This window comes from Rhodotorula paludigena (assembly GCF_050403205.1).
Source record: "Rhodotorula paludigena JCM10292 DNA, Rt_paludigena_JCM10292v1_ctg4, whole genome shotgun sequence".
Lineage (NCBI taxonomy): Eukaryota > Fungi > Basidiomycota > Microbotryomycetes > Sporidiobolales > Sporidiobolaceae > Rhodotorula > Rhodotorula paludigena.
The window spans coordinates 570,423-583,395 of NW_027481454.1; the positions used below are offsets into that span (position 1 = coordinate 570,423).

The following is a 12,973-nucleotide window of genomic DNA, read 5'->3' on the forward strand; positions in this document are numbered from 1 at the left end:
GACACCGCCATTGCCGTATTGATGACTACGCAACATGTTCTTGTCGTGCATTGTGGGCTGCTCGCTTGTCGCTCGGCCGTCCTCGTCTCTTTGCGGCCGAGTCGCGAATGTCGCTACAGCCACGCTCGAACCCGCCTTGTCCGCACTTCTTTACTGCTCGGAATGAGCCGGTCTGAGGCTCGCGCGGTCGGCCGCGGCGAAAATCGAGACTCGCGCGTCTCGGCCGAGACGGTCTCCGCCAGCCTGATTGTGGTTCCTCGCCCGTCCGGTTCCTTTGCTCCGTTCTCCAGCTTTGCGTGCACTCTCTGCAGCCTGATTATATCAACTTCCAAGCACGACCAACATGCCGGCTCTCATCGAGGTCAAGGACGTCGGGGTCCCCCAGATCAGCCTGCGCGACTTTGAGGCTCGGCGCGAGGAGATTAAGGAGCAGTTGCTCACTGCCGCGACCGAAGTCGGTTTCTTGTGGGTCGCCGGAGCTTTGCACACGCTGCTCGGGACCGCGTCCGCTTGCGCATTTCAGTCGCGGAGCTGACCTCGGACACCGTGCAGCACCCTCGTCGACCACCCGATTCCGCTCGAGAACGTCGACGCCGCCTTCGACCTCGCCGAGCGCTTCTTCAGCCTGCCCGACGAGGTAAAGATGAAGACGGCGTGGAACGGCAAGAACATGGGGTACGAGAAAAACGCTCAGATCCGGCCGTCGACCGGGTACCCGGACCCGAAGGAATCGATGCAGATGGGCTTCCAGGAGACCGAGGACCAGGAGAAGGCGTGGCCCGCCGAAGAGGATTGCCCCGGGTTCCGCCAGGACGCCCTGCGCTTCATGCACGAGGCGCGCAATTTGAGCATCAAGATCATGGAACTTTTCGCTGAGGGGCTGGGGCTGGTGCGTTTCGTTCTTGATACTGCATTGCGAGCGCACTGGTCGCTGATGATTCTGTCCGCACGCCTCCCCAGCCGAAGGACACGCTCGTCGAGGGCACCGTTTCGCCCGAAGGGACCGACAAGGCGGACTCGATGACGACGATGCGCATGCTCAAGTACCACGACTGCACGGGCAAGGATTTCGGCGAGGATTACCTCCGTGCTGGGTGCGCCAGATGCCCATCTACCTCCGCACTTATACGCGGAGCTGACTCTGCCTTCTTCTCAAGTTCCCACGCCGACTTTGACGTTCTCACGTTCCTCTTCCAACGCGAAGGGCAAGACGGTCTGGAGGTCTGTGCTGGAAAGGAGATCACGACGCCCTTTGGAGTTGGAGATGTCTGGACACCCATCAAGGTTGAGCGCGGCGCCATCGTCATCAATGTCGGCGACCAGCTCAAGCGCTGGAGCGACGACCGCTTGAAGAGGTGCGTGTCATTCTGCAGGGGAGGCCGAGAGGCCTGTATAGCCATGGCTGACCGGCCATGCACACCTGTACAGCACCTTCCACCGCGTCCGCTGCCCTCGCCCCGGCCAGAACCAGGGTGCGCGTCATTCGATCGGTCTCTTCAACCAAGCGCGCCGCGACGCCGTAATCCAGGGGCCTAAGAAGCTGTACCCGAAAATCACGGGTGGCGAGTTCCTCGCGCAGGCGATGAAGCGCAACTACGAGGCGGCGATGAAGAAGGACAAGCTAGAGACGTACGAGGTCAAAGAGGAGACGCTCATCGCCAACAAGGACCACCAGGTGTCGGGAACTGGGCTCGAGAAGGTCGTCGCCGCAGCGGCATGAGCGCCCGTCCGATGCTCTCTTCTCTGCATTCAGTTCAGCAACGTTGCATACCTACCTTTGTTCACTCTGTACCCCTTATCGTGCCGCCGTGCTTCACGTGGTCACTCTTCCGCACCTGTCCCGCAATCTCAGCTCCTTGGTGTCTCTTCACCTCGACCCTTGCGGCTGCCGAGGGAAGCAGCAACGCATAGAGCCCTTGATTCCGCAGTCTGCAGCGTGCCGCGGACGCAGGAAGCTGTCGGCGCCAACTTCGCTCATCTCCTCGCTGTGGGTGATCGAGCCGCCTTGCTTGTCCCACTCCGCCCCATTGCTCTGCGCTTGCAAGCATGACGCGATTCGCGTTCTACACGTCGGGCCACGGCTTCGGGGTGCGCCTCCCGTCTCTTCACCGCGCAATCCGCTCGTTCACCTCGTTTGGACACGCCTCCCGCTGACGTTCCTTCGCATCTACACAGCACGCGACGCGTGTCTCTGCCGTGAGTCTCGAGCTCCTGCGTGCTGGACACGCAGTCACGGTCGTCACCAACGCGCCCGAGATCCCGTTCGCGTCCATCCTCCCACCCGCGACGCTCCCCACCGACGTTCGCGATGTCGCCAACCCCGGCCCTACTGCCGAGCCGCTGCCGAACCACGCGCAGTACCGCAAGAGGAACGTCGACGCCGGCATTGTGCAGCCCAAAGCGTACGACGTCGACCGTCAAGCGACCTACGACGTCCTCAAGCGCTTTCTCGACGCGCGAGAGCAGACACTCGAGGAGGAAGTCGCGTGGCTGAAGGAGGCAGGCATCGAAGCGGTCCTTAGCGATGCGACGTTCCTTGGCTGGTGCGCGCTGCTCCGTTGAATGGCCGCTCTCCAGCTCTTCGCGCTGATCCTGGTCGTTTGTCCTCCAGTGCCGCAGCAAAGGCAGCCAACATCCCTTCTATCATCATCTCCAAGTAAGTCAGATTATCCTGCGCAGCCTGAGCACTGTCGCATGAAGCGACGGGACTGATCAGGGCTGCGCCGGCAGCTTTACCTTCGACTCCTGCTACTCATACCTCTCGCATCCCGCCCTTCCTTCACCCTTCCGAGGGCTCGACGAGCCCGAGCCGCCTCTCGATCCATCGATCCTTGATCCGCTCGTCGAGCAGACAGTGGCCGACTACGCCTGCGCATCGCTCCTTCTCCGCCTGCCCGGCATCATCCCCATCCCCGCCTTCGACACCGACGTGCCCATGCCCTCGGGACGCTGGGTGAACGAAGAGCGCACTGCGTTTGTCCCCGAAGTCGAAGCACTCCTCTCCCGCCCCGCGTCGTCGATCCCGTCTGCGGCTGCTGGTCGGCCAGTCGTCGACGTCCCGCTAATTGTCCGCCCTCCCTCACGCGACGCCAACACGCCTGCCTTCCGCCACGCACTTCTGACCTCGATGGGCGTCCCGGAGCACCTCATCGACAGCAAAGTCCTGCTCGTCTCGTTTGGTGGGCAAGCCATCCCTCGGCCCCGCTCCCGCCCACCTTCGCCGCTTTCAACGCCTCTGCAGCGGTCTAACAGCTTCTTTTCGCCGGGCGCATCGTCTCTCTCGCCGCCGGTCGAGCAACCGCGCGAGGTCGGCCTCTTGCCGAAGGGGTGGATCGCCGTCGTGACGGGGCTGAGCGGCGGCAACAACGCGATTCGCGAGGACTTGCCGTACGGCTTCTTCGCGAGCGAGAAGGACGTTTACGTGCCCGACTTGACGTGGATCGCGGACTGCGTGCTTGGCAAGCTGGTGCGTCTCGCCCCCTTTTCTCGCCTCCGCGCTTCTTTCGCTGACTGCCAGCACTGCAGGGCTATGGCACTTGCTCCGAGACGCTGTCATGCAAGACGCCCTTCGTCTACGGTGCGCCTCGTACTGCGAGATTCTCTACGAACAGCTGCTTACCCTCGCTACTTCGCAGTCCCACGCCCACTCTTCGTCGAGGAGTTCGGCCTCAAGCGCCTCATGCAAGCGCGAGGGACGTCCCTCTCGCTCGACCGCGCCGACTTTGAAGCGGGCCGCTGGGAGCTGCACGTCGAGGAGGCGTACGAGCAAGGGCGCGCGGCCAAGGACGAGGCGCGCCGGATGGGCTTTGTCGACGAGCGCGCGGGCGAGGTCATCCGTGAGGAGATTGAGCGGTTCCTTGCTAATCAGGGGAAGTAGAGCGTTATCTCGGCGCTGCAGCTAGACGTTTGTGCCGTTGCGAGGGCGGGTGAGCGTTTCGAGGCGGTTGAGAAGGTCGCTGGGAGACGCGCTTTTTACGCTCTCGTGGCTGCTATCCGGTGCTCTGGGCGTCTCTCACGCGTCTCTCTGGATGTTGCTCTGCCCTTCCCGCTCGCGGTGCACTCGGATTCAGACGCTGTCGAGCTCCGCGGAGGAGTGGCGAGGTCATGCGGTCGTGGCCGTCGGGCGCCTCTTCTTCTCCTTCTCTCCCCTCAAGTTGCGTTTGTCTCGAGCTGAAGACACCATGGCGACCGTCCCGAGCACGTCTGCGATCAAGGACAAGAAGCCCGTCGTCCCCACCCGCTTCCAGGCCGCCGTCTTCCCCTCGGCCGGGCAGCCCCTCGACATCGTCGAGGTCGAGTACCGCGCGCCCGCCAAGGGCTGCGTGACGGTCAAGGTCGATGCCTGCTTCCTCTCGAAGAACGACCGCATCACCGGCAGCGACCTGCGCGGACATGGCAACTTCCCGGCCTGCCCCTCTGCCTTCTGCATCGGCGAAGTCGTCGAGGTCGGCTCGGGCGCGAGGGAGGGCGGCGGCAGCGTTCTCCTCGGGCTCATGAGCAAGCTCAACATCGCCGCGGTCGGTTCGGGCGGCGACAAGCAGGGCAGCCGCGACGTCAGCGATTCGCTGTTCCACAAGTTCAAGCCCGGCGAGAAGGTCATCGTCGCGCACACGCACCAGTGCCTCGTCGAGTACTGCACGGCGTGGGGCCAGTCGACCATCTCGGTCTCGCCTAACTCGCCCGTCTACGAGCAGGCCGTCGTCGCCACCTTCGGCGCTCGCGTCCTCGGCGTTTGGGAGCGCTACGCGCACGAGCACGAGAATGAGTCGAGCGATATCCGCGAGGCGCTCAAGATCAAGGAGAACAAGCGCTTCGCCGGCGGTGCGGGCTGCGTCGCTGTCTATGGCTCGGGGTGAATCTCTCGCGTGTTTCGTCCTCTGCAAGCGCCCGCGCTGATCCTGACCCGCTCTCGCGCAGCGGCTTCGCCTCACTCGCCTATCACCTTCTCCTCGGAGCGGTGCCCAAGGACCGCATTGTGCTCGTCTCGCCGTCGACCAAGCACCGCGCCGAAGACTACCGCATGGCCAAGGATGACTTCCTCCAGGTCGGACATGTCAATCTCGACGACGCGCTCTGCAAGCTCGGCGGCGTCAAGTGCCTCGTCGCCGTCGACCAGCCTGACATCGGCTTCGTCGAGGTCCTCAATGCCATGCGCGAGGGCGGCGAGATCAACTGCCTCACGATCAAGGACGATGGCTTCGTCAAGCTCCCGATCGGTGCGTTAGTTCGACTCGTTCTCCGCGCTGAACGACTTAGCCGTCCATTCGAAGGCAACGTGCGGTGCCCGCTGACATTGGCTTGTTCCGTCTCGACTCGTTCAGGGGCCTTCCTCTCTCGCTCGCTCTCGCTCCGCGGCCCGCCGACCATCACGGCGATGCTGATGCACCGCGCCCAGCGCCTCTGCGAGCAGCGCAACCTCGAGCACCGCATCTCGTTTGCCAAGTACCGCTTCGACGACGACGGCGTGCGCAAGGCGTACGATGCGGCGCTCAGGGACGACGACGCCTTCGACGTGGTCGCTGTCGTCATGGAAGACAAGACGACGAAGATCTCGGGAAGTGCGTGAGCGAGTTGAGGCGATGGGTCGGACGGGAATGCTTGCTTGGTCTCCTGATCTTGTCGCGCTTGAGCTGTCCGCTCCAGCCTACACGCGAGTATGCGCCCTGCCTGCAATGCTGCCTCTGTGTACCGGCGCATGGACGAGGCCGCGGCCACGAACGTTCAGGGTGAGCGAGCAAGCTTGAGAGACGTGACATGAAGCCCGTCCTCTCCGACGGCACGGGATGGTGAGGAGCACAGCGACACAGCGATTCTTCACAGATTGCTGATGTGTGGGTGTGCTGCATGCGTGCGAAAGGCTGAAGGGGGTATATCTACAGCGGGTGGGTATTGCCAACTCTCCTTCGCTCCATGCGGGCTCCGCCCCTCTCGCCCCCTACTTCTCCAAGCCGCCCTTCCTGACGCTGCCGACCTTGCCGCCGTCCGCACCTCCCTTCTGCTTGCGCTTCTTGCCGCCCTCGGCGATCTTCTTGGCGAGGTTTGCGCGGCCCCTCTCCGTCTTCGGACCCTGCGGCTTGAGCTTCGTCAAATCGCACACAGCGCGGCCGGGCTGGTCGCGCCAGAAGAGTGGATGTGAGAAGCCGCTCCAGTCGGACGCGCTCGGCATGGCGCCTGGCGCGGTCGGCGCGGTCGGCGCGGTCGGCGCGGTCGGCGCGGGTGATGCAACGGGGATGGACGCGGTGGAGAAGGCGAGATCGCTCGACGTCGAGGCGACCGGGCCGAACGCACGGTCGAGCTCGACGAGCAGCTCGCCGACCGACTCGCGCTTGAAGCCGTAAATGTTGAGCTGGCGCGCGAGCGAGGTCACGCTAGTGTGGCGGAAGAACGAGCCGAGAATCGAGAGGAGGCGCTTCGAGCCGTGTGCGTAGAGGATGGCCGTACCGTCGGCGTTGTAGCGGATGACGTCGCTGTAGGTGGCGTTGTTGAGGAGGTGGTGGAGCTCTATGGAACATGAAAGGTCCGCGGTCAGGGTTTGGTCTCGTCGACAGCCAAGCAACGGTGGGCAAGACACACTCGAGATGAACGGCGTGACAGCGTCGTTGGCTGGTTGCGCCGATGTGCTCGGGGTCAGCGCGACGGCGGAACTAGTCAAGCCTGCGATCGAGATGGTCGTCGGTGCCGCCGTATTACTCGAGCGGTGCTGTGAGCGCTTCTCAATCGGCGCAACGGGACCATCGACGTAGTCCTCATCCTTCTCATCGTCTGGCTCCGACTCATCCGCCTCGGCATCCTCCTCACCCTTGATCAGAGGTACGGCCACACCGTTCGAGCGCGTGACGTCCGCAGCAGACGGTAACTTGTGAAGCGCGCGAGCAACTTCTGAAAAGCTCTGTGCGGCGGCAAGGCGGTCGACGAGCGGGTAGGTACTGTCGTTGCCGCCGATCGCAGACGCCGACGCGAGGAGCGCAGCGAGGCCGGGACTCGGAGCGCTGAAGACGGGCGGCCCCTGCGTTGAGTCTACGGCGCCTGTAGCTGGCGCAATGCTACGCCTGCGCTCATAGCTGTAGCGCGGCGACTGCGATGCGTACTGGTAGCTGGCGGCTGCGAAAGGCGACGGAGTGCCGGACGTCGCGGGCATGACGAGCCCTGCTGAAGCGGGAAACGAGTAGGGTGGCTGAGGGCGGGGCGATAGGTGAGACGGGGCGTAAGTGAAGCTGGACGCGGCAGCGACGGCAGCGGCGGCTTCAAGCGCAGACTCATCCGGTGCGTCGAGAGTAGGCAGCCGAGCCCTGTTCTGCGCAACGGAGGGTCCTGCAGCGGACGAATGCGCGGGTGCGTGCGACTTGGCGATACCCTGGTCACCGAAAAGGCCGGATGTGCCGAACGGGTTCGACAGCTGGGCGAGGACCGGCGTCGTCGGGCTAGTGCTGCCTCCTGAAGCGGACTTTGACCCTCCCGAGAGTCCAGGCGAAGGGGCAATGGAGTAGTCGGCGTAAGACACGTCTGTCGCGAGGGCCGGACGCATTGCCTGTGCGAGAGAAGGACGGGGCGACGACGTCTGCTCGGGCCGCGGCGAGGCCGTGCCGAGGACGTCGGCGGTACTGAAGGAGGGGTTGAAGAGTGGGCACGACGACGCAGTGTACGGGCTGCGTGCCGTGTGTCCAGCATGAGCGAGCCGGACAGGAGACAAGATGAACGGGAGCGGGGCCAACACACCACTGCAGCCTGCCGGGCTCAGTAGAACCGCTAGGCTGAGCGCACGGCATCGCCACTCGACCCCTCGGATGACTGGGACGCGTGAAAAGAGGGCTAGGTGTGGCGTAAAGCGGCAAGAAGGACGGCGGACGACGGACCCGGGCCGGCGCTTATGCTTCGGCAGCACGAATACGCAGGCAAGCAAAGAGCAAGCAGACAAGGCGCAGACGCGCGCTGCTCGACGGACCAGCCCAAGTCTCGCGGTGCCGACATCAGCTCGCTACCCCCGAGCCTCGCGCTCCTTGCGCGTGTCCCGAAAACAGCAGCGCCTATCGAGCCTGACCCAGCTCGCACCGCGCAGCAGTGCGCCTCTGGCACGTCTTACGCCGTGCACAGGGCGCCAAAGTCGAGTAGTCTGCCCTGGCGCCTTGCTTGAACAGCACTGAACCAACGCCGGGCGAGCGAGCAGCGACAATAAACGCGGGTGGCTCGCAAAGAGCAGGCGACGTGTCGTTCTGGCTGCTGAGTCGTCTGCAGTGTGTCGAGGCTCGGGCTGCTGAGCGAGGGAGCGTGACGAGGCGATGGAAGCGCGACGAGGACGCGTCGACGGCTGCCCTCTCCTGCTGGCGAGCCTCGTCAGCAGTTCAAGTCGGCCGGACGAGCCGATGCCGAAAGCATCTTGCCTGGCGCGCGCTACGACCCGGGCGACAAGCGATAGCGGCGCTCGACGCGCCGAAATGCTCCAGGAGGAAGCGTCGCGCCAAGTGGGACGGCCACGGGAAGGGCTTCCTGCTCTGCGATCTTGCGCATGACGCTTGCTGCCTCTTTCGCTGACGGTTTGTCTAACTTGTGAGGCGCGGCTGCCGGCCCTGCACCACTGCTACTGAACCATCACACTTGTCTCCTCTATTCTTCAACTTTGTTCTTGCAGCTCTACAACACGCGTGCGAGGCTGTGTCACAGGCAGCAAGCCTTCATTGGGTAGGAGGTCAATTGGCGCGGTTGTCAGGCGCCGGCGCGACCAGCAGCTGCGTTGGTTGGCCGGATTTCACCTCGTCCGGTTCCGCTTCTCCGCTCGAACATGGCCCAGAGTTCTTCTGCGACCTGGACTGCGCTTCGGGCTGTGATCGGCCTGGGTGTCGTCGGTGCCTATGATCGAATCTGCGTGACGGTACCTACCTAAGTTACCACTTCGAGCCGATCGAGACATCCTCTTTACGCAGCGCATGGTTGCGTGCCCACCTGCAGCGCATCACACTTGGCACGCAGGACCGCGCGTCCCTTTGGACGAGGCACAGCGATGCCGAACTGTGCTTTGAAGACGGAGAATGGTGCGGCTATCCCGTTCACTGAAGAATGGAAGTCATACGTTCAGCAGAACGAACGCCTTGTCGAGGCGTGTTCGGAAGTCTGCACTATGCAACAATGGGTGACCTGTCTGCGCGGACGGCTCTATGGGCACACTGTAGCCGAGCGACTTCGGAGCGGATCACGAAACCGCAACCTTCTCAACTTGAGCCCACTGTCCCGTACCGCCTCGCGTGCACGTTGAATCCTGTCGTTCCGTGCGCCTGCTCGTGTCCGACGCTCTAACGACGCAGACCTCTTCGCACGCTTGCCGCGCCTCGTCGCTGAATGATTGCGGAGGTGAGCGAGACCGTGGCCAGACTCCTGGTGGCGACGCGATCACAAAGGCCAGTCTGCGGTGCTTGTGCTCACCCGTGCTGTCCATGAATTGCGTTGGGGCTACTGCGGGCCAGGCTTGACCGCTCCGCCACCGTGCGACGGCAACTCAAAGTCGTTCAACACGGCCTCGTCGCGCAAATGCTTGTCCGGCAGGCGCGAGACTGCATTCCGACGTGACGACTGCTCGATGAGTTGCGATACAGGCCGGCAAGCGGTGTGCGGCCTTCGCTAGCGTCTTCGGTTGCACGCTTCGCGTATCACCTCGATCCACGCGACGCGTGGACGCGTGGAAGCGCGTGCTGCCCCTGGGGTCAAAATTGCGGCCGGGCTCCGGGAGGGACGGCGGGCGGCGAGTTGCTGCGGTCTCTGGGAGGTTCAGAGCAGCGCGCTGGGTTGGCTGGGTCCATCGGCGTAGGTTGCAAATGTCCCCTCGCCTGTCTCCTCAGGCAAGGGAGAATGAGAGCCTGTGTTTGCTGTCTTGCCGCCCGTCACCCCTCTGCTTCCTGCGCCGCAATTCCTTCCCTGTCTGCTTGTACGACGACTGGTCAACGCACGCGCACGGAACACAGACCGTTGCCCTCCTCCATTGCCGCAGATCAGGGACATTCCGCCTCGCGACCCCGCTTTGTCCCAAATTCCCGGCACGGTCTCCGCGTGGCTTGCACGCTTCTCGGCCTCGACACCCACCGCGGCCCGAACCCTTTGTGCACGGAGCGTCACGAAGGCTCGCAAGATCGTGTACGAGCGGTCCACACGCTCCTCGACGCTCAGCACTGCCATTCCCCCGGTCTCGCTTCGCTTCTCGTTACGTCTGCCGCGTCTGCCCTCGACGTGCGCGCGCCGCCAGGCCGGCAGCTCGTTCCCCGCTTTTTCGGCTCCACCAGCATCGCCTGCGTATCGCGGCGAGCAGACCGTTCCGATCCATCCGCCTTCTTGCGTCCGAACGACAGGGCCTGAGCGGTACGTTCGATTAATAGACGACCACCGAGACTCTCTCGCATGCAGGGGCGGCCCGTGCGGCGGGCGAGACGTGCCGCTCAGCTCGCTCGTCTCGCCCAGTGTACCCGGATGGATCGCTCCCGGAACAATCGTCTGTCTCCCTGTGGGACAGCGGCTCGTGCTGCACTATTGCCATTCTGACGAGCCTTCGAAGCTGACTCCGCTACGTGTCTTCCGCCGACAACAGTTGCTCGACTTTCGGCTGCTAGACATCATCTTCTTGTCGTCAACGCATAGCCCGGGAATTGCGGTCTCGTCGAAGCCTTGTGACCGCTTTATCCGACCGTAAAGGCTAGCGCCACGCCCCCAGCATCTTCGCACTGTCGTGTGAGTCGCAGCTGTCGTTGTGCCGCATCCCTTTCTACACGACGCCTAGCTGGATGCCATCAGGTCTCGCACTCGATGCTGACACATTTTCTCCTCCGTCATACGTTTGCAGCGACTCTGTTCGTCGATCTCTACGCCTGTTCGAATTGACACTACTGTCGACCCACGCTCCCTCTCGCACGCTCATCGTCGGTGCGTCCATCCCCCACTCCTACGTTCGCCTGCCGTACTCACGACCTTTGTCCTTTCGTTGATGTCCCGTCATGCAGATCATCGCAATGGACGCCTACCTTTCCACCACTTTGCGCCAGCCTCTCTCCTTCGTTACACCGGCTCCCAGCTTCAGCCAGTCTCGCCTCGACAAGGGCCGGCCTGTCTCGATGACTGTGGCGACGACAGGCGCTCTCAGTGATGTCCCGCCGTCCGTCAAGTCCGCCACCGCCACTTTCGTGCACGGTTCGACGCCTCGCTCCTGTGCTGCCGACCTGCGCCTCGGCGCGCCTCTAACGCCTTCTTCCCCTTGCTCGCCTGCGTCGTACGGCCTGACGGCCGCTGCACCTTCGTCGCTGGACGACGAGATGGCCGATGCATTCGCTACGCCGCCTCCGACCACGCGCATCGGCACTGCGGTGGCGACGAGCAGTGTTCGTGGCACGCTCAACCCGCTCATGCTCGACTCATCACCGTCAAACGGACGTCTGCCGTCAAAGAAGGCGAAGACGACGGCGAACGATGCGATGCCGTTGACGCCACCGCTCACGCCACCATACGAGCAACATTCTTCGCTCCTTCCCGCCGCGGAACTTCCTACTTCGCCCTCGCCGCCGCCCAGACCAACTACTGTATCAGGACGGGCGCTACAGCACCACCGCCTGCATCCGCTTTTCGCCTCGACTTACACGCTGTGCGAGGAACTTGGGTCGGGCGGCTTTGGCTTCGTCGTTCGCGCCGAGCGCAACGTCGACTCGCTGTCGGTCGCGGTCAAGTTCATCGAGCGCGCCAAGATCCCGTCGCACGCGTGGGTCAAGTCGCGGTCGTGGGGCGACACGCCGGGCCTGACGCAGCCGACAGGCCCGAAGCTCATCCCCATGGAGGCTTTCGTCTTGCGAAGCATTCGACACGACGGTGTTGTGCGCTTCATGGACCTTTTCGAGGACGAACGGTACTTCTACCTGGTGAGCCAGTTTCCCGCCCCAGCGACGCAACCTCTCAACAGGCAACTGACGCTGCTTGACCTTCTCAGGTGATGGAGCACCACGGCTCGCCATGGCAGATCCCGGACAAGCACGCTCCGGTACAGATGGACTCGTTTTCTCCTTCGCCAGTATCCGTCGCCATGTCGCCCACAATCTCCTCCACTTGGCCGCGGATCGCGCCTGGCCAGCAGCAAACTCTTACCCCGACCTCGTCGCCTACGATGTCCGCCTCCACGCTCCCCAGCCCTTCCTCGCCGACACCAAAGCTTCTCTCACCCCCGCGGCCGGCGCCGATGGAGCGCCGTAGTTCGTGCGACCTCTTCGAGTGCATCGAGGCGTACAGCCGGTTCGACGAGGCGACCGCCAAGTACGTCTTCGCGCAGATCGTCGAGATCGTGTACGCGCTCGGTCAGATGGGCATCTGCCACCGCGACCTCAAGGACGAGAACCTCGCTATCGACGCCAAGTTCCGCGTCAAGCTCATCGACTTTGGCTCGGCCGTCATCTTTGACCCGCGGCAGCCGTCGCCGTTCTACCAGCGCTTCCACGGCACGCAGTCGTTCGCGGCGGCCGAGATCCTCTGCGGCGAGCCGTACCAGGCGCCGCCGTCCGAGGTGTGGAGCCTGGGCGTGCTCCTCTCGATCCTCTGCACGGGCGAGTGCCCGTTCGCCGACGCCGAGGCGGCCAAGGTCGGCCGCCTGTCGCGGCCCAAGGTCCGCGTCTCGCCCGAGATCGACCACCTCATGCGCGCGTGCCTCGAGGTCGACGTCGCCAAGCGCATTACGGTCTCGCAGATCCGTCGGCACCCTTGGCTCTCGTCCTTCTTCTCGCGGTGAACCCGCACGCCCCTCCCAACCGTTACGTTTTATACCCCCACCCTCATGTTCATACCTGCCGCTCAGTGCCTGTGCATAGCCTGACCGCCCCATCACATTCGTTTGTTGTCACCCCCTTTGCCAGTGCATACCCCGTCGTTCGTTCGTTTCGTATTCCTTGTGTCTCCAGATGCTGTTGTCTGTAGCATACCCCTTATCTCTCTCGTAGAACCTCGCTCGCTCATCGGCAGTAGG

The 12,973-nt window shown here is 63.6% G+C and overlaps 5 protein-coding genes across 5 annotated transcripts; 4 read left to right on the forward strand and 1 right to left on the reverse strand.

Annotated features, from left to right (window-relative positions):
• Positions 1-343: 343 nt before the first annotated feature.
• JCM10292_004893 (uncharacterized protein) lies at positions 344-1,720 on the forward strand (the record flags this gene model as incomplete). The annotated part of the gene is made up of 5 exons (XM_076646429.1): positions 344-465; positions 553-889; positions 961-1,094; positions 1,158-1,355; positions 1,429-1,720. 5 exons carry the CDS (start codon positions 344-346, stop codon positions 1,718-1,720), a joined length of 1,083 nt encoding a protein of 360 aa, XP_076508185.1.
• A 326-nt stretch (positions 1,721-2,046) lies between these two features.
• On the forward strand, positions 2,047-3,877 carry JCM10292_004894 (uncharacterized protein; the record flags this gene model as incomplete). Its single annotated transcript, XM_076646430.1, has 6 exons — positions 2,047-2,088; positions 2,176-2,543; positions 2,612-2,656; positions 2,731-3,466; positions 3,526-3,577; positions 3,636-3,877. The coding sequence occupies 6 exons, from the start codon at positions 2,047-2,049 to the stop codon at positions 3,875-3,877; spliced, it is 1,485 nt and encodes a 494-aa protein (XP_076508186.1).
• Positions 3,878-4,181: 304 nt separating this feature from the next.
• On the forward strand, positions 4,182-5,566 carry JCM10292_004895 (uncharacterized protein; the record flags this gene model as incomplete). The annotated part of the gene is made up of 3 exons (XM_076646431.1): positions 4,182-4,852; positions 4,918-5,216; positions 5,322-5,566. The coding sequence occupies 3 exons, from the start codon at positions 4,182-4,184 to the stop codon at positions 5,564-5,566; spliced, it is 1,215 nt and encodes a 404-aa protein (XP_076508187.1).
• A 369-nt stretch (positions 5,567-5,935) lies between these two features.
• Positions 5,936-7,766, reverse strand: JCM10292_004896 (uncharacterized protein; the record flags this gene model as incomplete). Its single annotated transcript, XM_076646432.1, has 3 exons — positions 5,936-6,501; positions 6,574-7,646; positions 7,717-7,766. 3 exons carry the CDS (start codon positions 7,764-7,766, stop codon positions 5,936-5,938), a joined length of 1,689 nt encoding a protein of 562 aa, XP_076508188.1.
• A 3,204-nt stretch (positions 7,767-10,970) lies between these two features.
• JCM10292_004897 (uncharacterized protein) lies at positions 10,971-12,739 on the forward strand (the record flags this gene model as incomplete). Its single annotated transcript, XM_076646433.1, has 2 exons — positions 10,971-11,882; positions 11,951-12,739. The coding sequence occupies 2 exons, from the start codon at positions 10,971-10,973 to the stop codon at positions 12,737-12,739; spliced, it is 1,701 nt and encodes a 566-aa protein (XP_076508189.1).
• Between the last annotated feature and the right edge of the window lie 234 nt (positions 12,740-12,973).